We start from the raw sequence: 12,447 nt of genomic DNA on the forward strand, positions 1-12,447 counted from the left end.
CGTAATCTCAGAAATGGCTGCGAGAAGACGTTTTGGGGAAAAAGAGGGTTCATGCTGCAAGAATCTACTGCTTGTGCATTTGAAAATAGTGCTAGCTGTTGTGTTTTCATAACCTGTGTATCTTCTTCTCATGCTTTTCTTTGCATAATGGTTCTTGGTTGTTTCTTTGGGGGTTTCCACAAAAAAAAAAAAAAAAAAAAAATCCTTGAGCCATACTCCTTATCCCAGACTGGGCTGGAGTCATATTTGACATCTCTGCTGACAAAGGAATCAACCAGGACCACAGATTGAAACACTCAGAATAGAGCAAGAGCTTGAATCCATCTCTACTGTATGCTACTGTTGGCTGTGTGAAGCAGTCATGCCCTCCTCATGAGTGTCCGTTAGGTAGTATTTCAAGTTGCTCAATGTTAGTTATGTACAAAATTGATGTTGTTGACACCTCAGCTAAAGCTCTGAGCAGACTTTCCCTTGAGGGAGGTAATTTGCATGCAAAATCTGGCATGCCTCAAGTACTTTCACAGACTGAATAAAGGCCAGCCCGAACTGGACATTGCATCGAGGGGAAGTAACTTTTCAAACCATTAATTCTTCATTTCAGATCAACGTAGGGATCATTTACCATGTGATTCTGGAAAACTGAGAAGACAGGCAAGTGTACACATAGAGCAAGAGAAGAGTTGATAATGAACAGTAATATGTAAAAATTAATAATGAGCAGCGTATCTGTGAAAAAACTTACTTCTGAAAACGAGCTGGTTTTTTGACCTTGAAACAGACATCTGTGTACAGGTTGTGGATGTCTGATGAATTGATACATATCAAATGCCTGTTCTTTAGTATAAACTGATAGCCCGAAAGGAACTTTTTAAATAAAGTAGGAGTTTTCAAGAGGAACCAATCCTTATCTGTCCAAGTGCCCATAAATAAGATCAAAATAAACTTATTTCAGTTATTCATATTAGTTGTAGGATGTGCTTATAATCCATCTTTTGACAGGTTATGTTTCAGTTCAAAAGTATATCAGATTTGATTAGATTAAATATTCCAATGGTATGCCCTTTCTTGAGAAAAGTTTCTCCTCCCAAATCACTTGCCGTGGACAGATACTCTTCAAAAGGATCTGGGTTTTTTTCTTTTTCCCCAACAATCATTATTTTGTGGGAAAGGAGTCATGTTTCCCATCTTGCTATAGCCAGATGTACTTCCTCACATCTATTAGTGCATGTGCCCATAAAATAGTCTCAGTTCCCACCGTTCTGTAGCCCCTCTCTCGTCCTGCACAGCACCTGCATGGGCTGTAGAGACCCTCAGTCCTAGTGCTGGCCTGACAGTGACCTACTCCGCATGGGAGCATCTTAGCCTTGGATTTGCTTCATATTCTTTACATAAAACCCATATAAATCAGTGAATCCACTGAATTCCTGTAGGAAATACATGTGTAAATTCAAAACAGCTAATCCATGTACAGACATGAGCCTGTCCCCAGATGTGTGAGGTTAAGTGGTTTACTATCCCAAGCTGTGTGATAAAACATGGGCAAGTTTAAGATCAGAATTGAAGGTGGGGTTTTTTTTCTTCAAATCTACTTCTTAGTCCTTTATTGCATTGAGTTTCATCACTGTAGAAAAGACTATTTTTTTTTCATCTGATTGTATAGAAGTGGAAATCCTACCCTCCTCCAAGGAATTCAATTCACATGGTTCAAATGAACACCATAGAAGGCAATTTACTGTATAAACAGGTTTCAAACAAATCACTTCAGCAATGAAAGAAAGTGTTTAAGGTGGACATTTTTCAGCAAATACTCTGGTTCTTGCAGTGCTTTTAATGGTGGTAAATTTTACATGAACACTTACTTTAAAAGTTTTTTGGTGTAATATAAATGATGCACTTGTTATCTTGAAGCTGTCAAGACCAAATCTAATATTTGTAAACTGCTTGAACAGGAATTTTGTTTTGTGCTCCCTGTGAATGAAAATGGGCCTTTTACTGCTTCTGCACCTATTTGTATGTTGAGATGTGTCCTGCAGAGTGAGGTGAAGATGCCATTCATTTCAAATTCAACCAATTTGTATTTTTCTTTGTGCACAACTCTCTGAATAAACAGAAATCCTGGATGACTGCTCTACTAATTGCAATGGGAATGGAGAATGTATCTCGGGGCACTGCCACTGTTTCCCGGGATTCCTTGGTCCTGACTGTGCAAAAGGTAATCTCATATTAACTGACCCACAGTGCATGACAGGGATCATGATTATGGTGCATGACTGCTGGGCTTGCAAAGATTCAAAGTGATTAAAGGAGATTAAATTCCTTTTTCCAGCCAGATGGCAGATACAGTACAGGCACACACATAGAAAGTTTCTTTATGCTCTACTTGCGCGAAGATGCATCAACCACTTCTCTCTCCCTGACTTTCAGAGTTAATAGATTCCTCCACCCCTCTTTGCATCCGCTCCATGATTATAAAATACATTTTTTAATAAGTGTGTTAGCTTAGCATAATGTTTTCTGTTATTTAAAAGTGACTAACAGTTTCACTTTGGAGAAAATTGCATAAATAAGTCAAATGCTTCTGTGGTCTTAACTTGAATAGGGTGTTGAAAAGAAACCTAAAGCAGCTTAGACTGTTTTCCAGCATTGAGGCAAAAAACATGCTAAAAAGATTGAAAGTGAGCTTATTTCCATTTCAGATATTTCTGTCGGTATTATCCATCATCTGCTGCATATGATGTCTGAAGTTCTCATGATTTTCCAGTGTTTCCTCAAATTTAGGATTGACTTTAGTTTTTAAGAGCTTGATTGGCTCAGAAATTGGTACTGGATTGTAAAACTAAACTTCTACATAGCTGGTTTACATGCAGATCAGTAATGGCTAAAACTTCAGTAATGTTAAGTCTGCTTAGAAGAAAGAAGAAAAGGGCAGTATCTTGCTTCAGTTCACAGGGAAGAAATATTAACCTTACTGAAAATCATAAGCAGACATCACGGCAAATTTTCTGCAGAGGCCAATCAAGGGGAGGGAATTATTTTTATCTTCTAAGATATCCCATTTCAGGTCAAAATTAAGGTGTACTAGTGAAGCAGACTGAGGAGATGAGGACATTGTGTTACTTCTGCACTAGCTGGTTCAAAGATTTCAGCCTGTCACAACCCTTGAATCAAATGGAGGACGGGGGGCTGGAGTGGAAAAGCAATTTTATAGAACGATAAATGCAATAAATGTTAATCTATGTAAGTATGTAAATACATTTAAAAGGTCAATCTGCCTTCTTCAGATTCCTGTCCAGTGCTGTGCAGCGGAAATGGAGAATATGAGAAAGGTCACTGTGTGTGTCGAAATGGGTGGAAAGGACCAGAGTGTGATGTTCCAGAAGAACAGTGTATTGATCCAACCTGCTTTGGCCATGGTACTTGTATCATGGGTGTCTGCATCTGTGTCCCTGGATACAAAGGAGAGATTTGTGAGGAAGGTTTGTGAAGTTTCCCTCTCTATAGTTAAGGCGTTTGATTTCTGTCTTTAATCTCCAAACCTGTTGTAAGGTAGTTAAGAACTCACGTAGATGTGAGAAGCTTACTGTGAAGCAGTACTGTTTTGCTCAAAAGCACCTTTACTGTCTCATAGAACGTAATGTTAAGATAGAAAATTATCAAAGGTAAAGGCATTCAGGTCTCAGTGACGGTCAGTGGAAGCTGATCACATAATTTCCAAGATTCACATTTTTATTCTAAGAGATTAAAATTATTTAACATTGTCTAATAAGACTATCTAATAATTGTAGCATGGACAGTCCTCTGAAATACTCAGTTTCTCTTTCGGTCCAGGAGGACTCTAGTTCTCAGATGATTTCCTGAATCTCAGTAGCAAGAACAGAACTGGGTGGAAGTTTTTGCCTTTCAGCAAGCAGTGTATTCTCAATCCTCCAAAAGTTTCCTGGAAAGCATCCCCGCAAGCAAGGATTCCTTTTTTTTGTGAAAGCTGTGAGACCATCTTGATTTGTTTGACTCCACTTTTCTTCTCTCAGGCTCCAGATACTTTTTTCAGGAAGGGTGGCTGGCGTCCCCAGTCCTCCTTGCTGCCAGTAACCTCAGTCCCTTAGAACACACTGTCAGAGAGCCTGTGCAAACTTTTTTACTTGGCCAAAAGCTAAGGGTAGGGCAGTCAGAAGATCATTTAAACAAAATATGATGTGGTGGTTCTCCAAAGTAATCAGAAGATCGTAATCAGCTTTTCCCTTTCTTCATTCTGTTACATCTTAGATTTTTCTGTGAAGAACGTACTGACAATATAAAGCCAAAAGAGCAGCAAACAGTTTCAGTTTACCAAAGCATATTGTGTAATTCTGTTGTCATATGTCATTTTTACTGTGAGCCTGTGTTCAGGGTACTAAACCGGCATCCTTTAAGGCTTGGCTAATAAAAAGTGGGAAATTCTGAGAACAAGTAATTGCACTTTTGCTGGTTGCAGTACCAATGTGTCTCTGCCCTCATCTATAGAAAGAAGCAGTTGTCGTTTGCCTGTTAGCATTTCTGAGATAGCTCATCAGCTTTGACTTTCTTCCCCTGTGCATAGCCTCAGAAAGCAGAACTCTTCTTCATGCTTGCCCTGATTTGATGATTTTTCACTAGTCCCCTTAGCCTGAAGCTAGTGACAGCATACTTTGTGCTTCCTGCTATATAGAATTTAGGTAATGCTTTTGAGCAGCACACAGAGGAGGCTTTTTATGTGGCTTGAATTCTCTAGTCAGAAAAATGTCCGGGATGGATTTGATGGATTTGACATACCTCGTACGGTTTTTAAAGGGAGGATCAAGAGAATGCTTCAGACATACTCAGTTGTTGGTAATTTCAGAAACGGACAAAAACAAGAAAACCCAAATGGGAAAAAGCACGTAATACACAGATTTACTCACTGAGGCCGTGATGCCAAACAAGCCTGTAGCTGGTGAGAGGCTGACTGCTGTTTTCAGTTGCTTTGCTTCTTTCCATAACATGATCCTGCAAAATGGTTGAAAAATATAAGTGAGATAAATGTACTCAGACAGCTATTGAAACGAAGAGTATGAAAACATTGGATTTTTAAAGTGAGACGTACTTAAATTTTTAAAAAAGGTGGAATTATGTAGAAATAGGGTGGATGAAACAAACCTGCGCAACCAGGTACAGTGGGTTTTTATTGTAACAGTGTGTGCATGACATGACTGTTCAGTTTACTGTATCGTACAACATAACTTGTGCAGTAGTGGAAGTAATTCTGTCAGGAATTCAGATTACATTATTGTATGTAAATATGAGTTTAGTATTACAGCAATATTGTTAAGATAGCAGCCATAGTAACAGATGTCCTATGTGGGGAACACCAGTAGCTACATGTATTCATTGCTATGGCAGTCCTTTGAATTTGTCCTGTCAGATTATCGTTACTAAAGTGAGTGATACTTTTTAAACTGTTTATGGAGTCACTCAATTAATTTTAAAAGATCAGCAAAATAAAGAGCTGTCTCAGGATGAGAGAAGATTGCCGAGCATTTTTGTCCTGTGCTTAGCAAGATATGCGTTGTCCAGAAACACTGATTCCCCTCTTTCAGAATTACATTGTGCTGTGCACAAGCCTGGAAGGCTGAAAAAGATACAACATAAATCTTGAAATAAGATCTTGAATTGGTGGCATAGCAGCTCAAAAGATAAAGCATCACTTCTTTATTCTTAGGTCAAAAGGTCCTATAAACTGGAGGCCGTTAATCTCTACGTCTGAAGTATTTAGTCTTCCCTTACTGAAGCAGAGAGCGTCTCTTCATTCCTGTAGCATGGAATACTGTTTGTTAAGTTTACAATTTAATTATTAAAACAGTACTTGTGCTGCTACTTGAAAAATACATACAAGAACTTTCAAAGTGCCTCTTTAACATTAGTGTGAAGCATGATCTAACATGAATAGGCTTTTGGCTAATTGTTTCCCATGCTCGGACTCCGCAAATCCTCTTCAGCTCTGCAGTCTTGCTGCAGCCTCCAGAGAAGGCAGGCTGTGTTCTGCTTAAAATCTGTCTTGTTAAAGAAATGCTGGGGTTTTATGAAAGAATATGCTGATTATACAGGACTAACCAGCTGATTGAAATTCTTCTACAGGGCTCCTGAATTTTTCACTAGGAATAGTTTAATCCAAATTGAGAACAAATCTAGCTCTTTGTCTGTTTGCAAATTGTTCATCAGTACGTTATGACTTTTATGAATCTGTTCATTATCTGCAATTGCCCAGCACATACTTTTTATGAGTGTATGAGATCTTTTTACAGCAAGCATTCAGTCAGAGATTCACTACTCAGGGTTAGTGGATGGCCATTTTTTTTGTATCAAATTTTCATCTGTAGAGATAGCTTTCCACAAGAAGATGAAAGAATAAATCTTTCTTTTCCCAGATGTAAATAAAACACAGAGCACAAATACGCAAATGGAAACACAATGCACAATTGTAGAAGTAATTATTAATTGCTGCAGTTCTTTCCCGGCGCTGCTACTGAAGCTCAAACTTCACTGACTTGGACCAGTAGGTCTGTCTTGGGAATCTGCATTTTAAAAATAAGACAATATCCTTGACAAGCAGAATCGTATGATCTCTAACAGTCTACGTGCTTGCTTTTTTTCTTTTTTTTGGCTTATACTTTTGCACAGATGTTAGCATAGACTGTTTTTGCCTTGTGTTTGTTAACATCGTTTCAGTTTGGGTATTTGCACAAAAATCACCAAATTAATCTGAATCCCTGATGTTGTATTTCACTAGGAAACCACTGTAAAGGTGCAAGTTTTATGCTCTAAGTCATATATTCCCTGCTTTCCAGAGGACTGCTTGGATCCGATGTGCTCTGGCCATGGTGTGTGCGTTCAAGGGGAATGTCACTGCTCCACGGGCTGGGGCGGTGTGAACTGTGAGACGGCGCTTCCCGTGTGCCAGGAGCAGTGCTCGGGGCACGGGACTTTCCTCCTGGACACGGGACTCTGCAGCTGTGAACCGCAGTGGACGGGTTCAGACTGTTCAACAGGTGTGCTGGAGATTTTATTTTTTCAATAATGCCTGTGCTTTCTGTTTGAGTCGTGAAAGAAAGTAGTTACTATTACTGCGCTAGTATAAGTTTAAAAAACAAGATAGGGACGAACCAGGGGTGCTGTGGCATGGCACTTAATGGGTTTGTCAGCAACTGGCTTTCTGTTGACGAGGCTAGAAAGGCTTTTCCTCTGTGACAAGAATGTTGACTGCCTGATGGCATAACAGCGAGAACAGCAGTCCTGCAAGAGTGCAAGTGCATCCTGGTGTGGATTGGAGTTAAGCATGACTCTCGCCTGAGATGTTGAACGCTTATCAGGCTCATGGAATGAGGGAATCCACAACTCTGAGAGAGACTGGGAGGATCTGAAAAAAATAACAGTCTAAATGCAGTGACTGATGAGTAAGAAGGCTCTGTCAAAAAATCTTTAAACAAAAATGACCATCCATTCTCTCACGCTGGGATAAAAAAAGCTTTTCTTTCGTAGAGGACCATCAAGGTTTGATCCCACTGAATTTGATTAAGAGTTGAAATGGATTTCCTATGTGCTTTGTATATTTTCGTTTCGTTTTCTTGAAATGAATGCACTCCGGACATTTTACTCTGTAATGGAGCATGTCATTACCAATGTACGTTCTACTATTTTTTTTCCCCTGTCAAGCTCACAAAACCGGAATCTCAGATGATAAGTAGCACATCCCAGTACAGAATAGATGCAAGTGACAGATTTGCTGAATACTGTGGAATACAACCAGTGGTGCAAGTCACCAATTTTTCTTAGAAATCATCATTCAAAAGAACACTTGGAACAGTATAAATTTCCATTCAAATCTTTAAAGTGTATGGTTATGATCTTTAAGTTGGGACTTATGAAATGTCCCCCTCCATTATAACTTTTTAAGCAACAAAATATTGATCTGCTAATAATTTTCAGTGTTTGTTACAAAGACCCTGCATTCATTCTACACTCCAAAATTAATGCATGTACTTTCAGTCTGACACTGTCGGATATGGTACCTGCTTTGAAAAGAATTGACTTTTTATTGTCTTTCAGCAAAAGCCTGGTTGCTTGCATTTTTATCATGTATTTTATTATGCGTTAAAAATATTCCCTGAAGGTTAGTAATATAGTAGTACTTCCATTAATGAAGCAAATAATTAGGAAAGGTGCTAGCTATGTACTAATTTTTTACTCACAAAATATGCAAACTAATTCTGTTCTAATACAACGTTATTGTAGCTCAAAGAGAGATGTTAATCTCCAGTAGGTCTGTTGTGTCAGGTGCATGGGGCAATTAGATATTAAGTGAGGGAACAAAGAGCTAATAAATAAGTGCAGTGAAGAGGCTTTTATCTTGTATGCTAGGATCATAGTTTTCATGTTTGTCTCACCTCCAAAGCTGTTTTGATTAATTTTTAGAAGAAAGGTAACTTTTTTCCTTACCTCCATGAACCAGTAGGGAAAATACTTCTCTTTATCCCTACTGTCTTCTGAGTTGTCAAAGGATGCTTTTACAACCACCAACAGGCATCTCTCTTTATAGCTAGATACTTCAGATTTCTCCTTTCAAATATATCTTTCTTCATCGGTGTTAAACTAGATTCAGGATTGTTGTGGCAATACAATGAGTGTTAGACTGGAGTATAGATGTTCATTTGTGCTTGAGACTTTCTTCCCAGGATCAGTGATTGCTGTGCATGCTGGAAGTAAAGCTTGATTTTAGTGAGGAAGGAAAATGTCAGATGAGTAAGTCAACAAGGTCAGAACAAACGAGCTGTCGTATGCGAATGGAAAAAATCATGAGGTTCTGTACAACGAAGAGGATGAAGAGGGTAAACCACAGACTGGTCGTCTGGAATCAGACAACAAGGAAAGCTTTGCAACTGATAGACGAGCAGTCTCTCAGCCTGCCTCAAACCCTTGCACTTTCCCCACATCTCTGAACTGCATCATTGTCAGTACTGTGAAAATTTGCCTTTCTGTATCACCTTGAAGAATATAGGCTCCTGTCCTGATGATTTCTGCATTCCCCAGCAAATTCCAAATACTTTCAAAATAGAAGGATAAATTATTTTAAGTTTTATGTTTTTCCTAAATAGAAATTAATATATCTTGCTGTACTTTAAAAAGAAGAAATAGCAAAGGTGCCAGAATGCTTTTGAGTACATTATCCCGGATAATGGGATAATGGGCCACACTGTGGCTTGTGTAAAGAGGGATGAGCCATCTCTATGATACCTTCCCCTACCTGCCCATCTCTAGCTCTTCAAACAATAAGAAATTCCATTTTACAAGCGGCAGACAGGGGAAAGACTGAAATCAATGTCTGATGTCAGATGAAGGGTGACTGTGTGACCCATGCGTGTCCTGAAGGATTGCCAATGTTTGGAGCCCCAGCCTGAGATCTGGAATCATTCATGGATTTTTGAGGCTGGGAAAGACCATGGTGTTCATGCTGTTTGATTTTCTGTAGGACATGTACCGAAAAAAATCATCCTTCGGTTTCTGCTTGACACTCATGATTTCTGTTTAATTTTTAGAAATTCAACCTTCTCACAATGACTGCAAATGAAGGATAGTCTACCAAGTCCTTAGGTAAATTGTTTCAATTACACCTGACCCTCTCTGCTAAAAAGTGCACCTTCTACTCCCAGTTTGAATAGGTGAAAAGTCTTACAATTGTGTTTCTTTCTGTGAGGTGAAAGACTGTCAAATTCTTTGTCAAATTCATTATATTTTTTGTCCTTAATGTTTATAAAAAGAGCCAATATTTCAAATCTGTTTGCTTCTTATAATGCTACATACACACACCTCTCTCTCTCCACCACCACCTCCTTCTCCTTCTCCTTCTCCTTCTCCTTCTCCTTCTCCTTCTCCTTCTCCTTCTCCTTCTTCTCCTTCTCCTTCTCCTTCTCCTTCTCCTTCCTCTCTCTCCCTATCTCTATCTCCACCTCCACAAGAAGAATAATGCCAGAAAAAAATTGTGTATTTCTTGGGTTTTGGATAGGCCTTTTGGGAAGTATGACTGACCACATAAAGTATGCGTTTTCCTTTTCCTATTGCTTCATAAAAAAAAATTACATCAAGGGAACACTGAAATTCCAAGTTTAAATATTCAAAGGCCAAAGAAAGATAAAAGAAGATACCTACACATTAACAAACTCATCTTTCCTGTGTTTCTTATGAAACAGGTTTCATTTTTCACACATAAGGAAATGCCATTTTGCTAAGGATGTATGGCCTCATCATTCACGTAGTTACTTGCTCTTGTATATACTTGCTCTTCTGCACAGTTGCTGTACTGAAGACAATGACTTCTTCTAATCTACCAGACTGTTCAGATCAGATTCTACATGAAATTGCATGCCGACAGTGTTTGGATACAACAAACACTGAACTGTGACATGATTTAATTAATTGGTTGGTAAGAAGCAGCTAGTTTAAAAAATGTGAAATGTGCGTATAGTTATATATAAATATTTGAGGGAGCACATGCACAAAAGCACAGAGTAATGGAGTGAATGGGATTTATTTCTAGTCTTCCCTCGCATGGGACATGGTTTCTAAAGGGACTGTCAAAATGAGGAGGCCATAGCTGTGATCCACCTCAGTATTGCAGAGTCCATCTTGGAGGCTTCCATATAGGAGTATGAATTCTGGCATTATTCCCTTTTTTGGGTCAGCAGCTAAATGTCTCAGATTGTCCATTGAACTTTTGCAATGCTTTTTCTGAAGAGCTCTTCCTTTTCCTTTAGGCCTTATGTATGTTCTTAAGGAATTAATTAATTCAATAGAGTAGAATAATTCAACAGACAACATCTGTACTACAAAGGCTGGTATAACTAGGGCAGCCCTAGTTTGTGTTCAGAGTTGAGGATTACTCTTCTATTCAAAAATCACTCCAGTGTTAGAGACGTTTCTGACACTATGGCTGTGGAGAGAAGCTGCGTGGCACTGAATTAGCTACCATATAAACAGTCCAGAGTCCATCTGACTTACTGCTCTAGTTAAACTGTCCTGCATGACCTATCAGCTTGAGCATCTTTTATGTAGGAGGATTAGTTGGCAATCGGGCACCTTTGTAGTATTGCTACAAAGCATACTGTTAACAGCTATGAGCTGGGGAGGGCAGATGCTTGCTGCCAAATTCATTGACATCCTCTCCTGATGTGGCCATTACACCAGCTTCTAGCCAAGAGAGTGGTAATTCTGAAGTGCTTCAATATCTTATTGTTATCATCAGAGGCCTGAGGCTAAGATTCTTCTCCAGTGTAGCATAGACCTGCTCACTTTCTTTGCACTGCTTTGATTCCCAAAGTATTTCTAAGACCAAAACAAACAGAGCCACAACACTGTTACAGTTCCACACCGTCCAAGCCAGTTTTGGCTAGTCAACCTAACACGGATGTCCAGCATAGTCTGTGCTCTGACCTGTAGACTGCCAAAAACCGACCTCACTGCACCACCTCCAGATCTTCCTTCTAGGTCCAAAGTTCTTGATGACCAGTTGCCATCCCTTGAGGTCCAGAAAATCCTCTTACAGAACTCCAAAACAGCTGTCAGGATATGTTTTCATCGTGTTTGAATTGGTTCTCAATAAGAGCAGCTCAGTATGGCTTGAAAGTTATTCAGACATTTAGTATTGCTAATCCTACACTACTTGTAGGACACAACCTATGTTGGCTTTTTATTCAGCTCTGTTAAGATCCATCCTTTCAATATTCTTAGCTGGATATCTGTTACGGACACATTTAGCCTCTTTCTACCCTACATATTGAACTTCCATGAAAAGCCATTTTCTTTTGTTAGCTCAGATTTCAATTTGCCTATCCCAAAGATGACATGGTTTTCATTCAGGCTTTGCCTTGCTACTTATGTGCCTATTTGTAAAGGCTCTTCCTATCGGCTAACGTTCAAACAGAAAGATAACATGCTTCTGATTCTTTTGCCTTCTTTAGACAGCATCAACTGAATTTTACTCTGAAAATATTGACAGATCTTTAGCTACACCAATCAAAACAACGTTGATAGGTATCCTTTCTACAGCCGTATGTGACCTCAGGAGAAAAAAAAAAATCACTTTCTGTCTGTACCTAAGATTTGGTTTATTATATGGTCAAGATCAAAGTGCTTTAGTTGTTCTATATGATTATACACTGACATGTATTTACCATGAGGGAGATGGATTAGCCTGTTTTGCCAATTTGCCAACTGGCTTGAACACTGAAGGTCAAAAACAAGCTACGGCTTTCACTGCTTCAAAATTATACCAATGTCAGAAATTTGTAGAGAAGCAGCATAGAGTTCTTCCAGCTGAGTTCTTCCAAATGCTGTACCTTGGACATAGGTGTTATAATTCCAGTTGCAAGGATCAGTGCTGCAGTCATTATTCAAGTAATGTAA

At 39.0% G+C, this 12,447-nt stretch overlaps 1 protein-coding gene across 1 annotated transcript in view; it reads left to right on the forward strand.

Annotated features, from left to right (window-relative positions):
• The window catches only part of TENM1 (teneurin transmembrane protein 1), a 253,686-nt gene that overhangs the window by 124,605 nt on the left and 116,634 nt on the right, over nucleotides 1-12,447 (forward strand). Inside the window, exons 8-10 of the mRNA XM_009331179.1 lie at nucleotides 2,111-2,212; nucleotides 3,282-3,476; nucleotides 6,840-7,040. Coding sequence (XP_009329454.1) covers nucleotides 2,111-2,212; nucleotides 3,282-3,476; nucleotides 6,840-7,040 — 498 coding nt within the window. The remainder of the gene's footprint in view (nucleotides 1-2,110; nucleotides 2,213-3,281; nucleotides 3,477-6,839; nucleotides 7,041-12,447) is intronic.

This window comes from Pygoscelis adeliae, unplaced genomic scaffold (assembly GCF_000699105.1).
Source record: "Pygoscelis adeliae isolate BGI_AS28 unplaced genomic scaffold, ASM69910v1 Scaffold100, whole genome shotgun sequence".
Lineage (NCBI taxonomy): Eukaryota > Metazoa > Chordata > Aves > Sphenisciformes > Spheniscidae > Pygoscelis > Pygoscelis adeliae.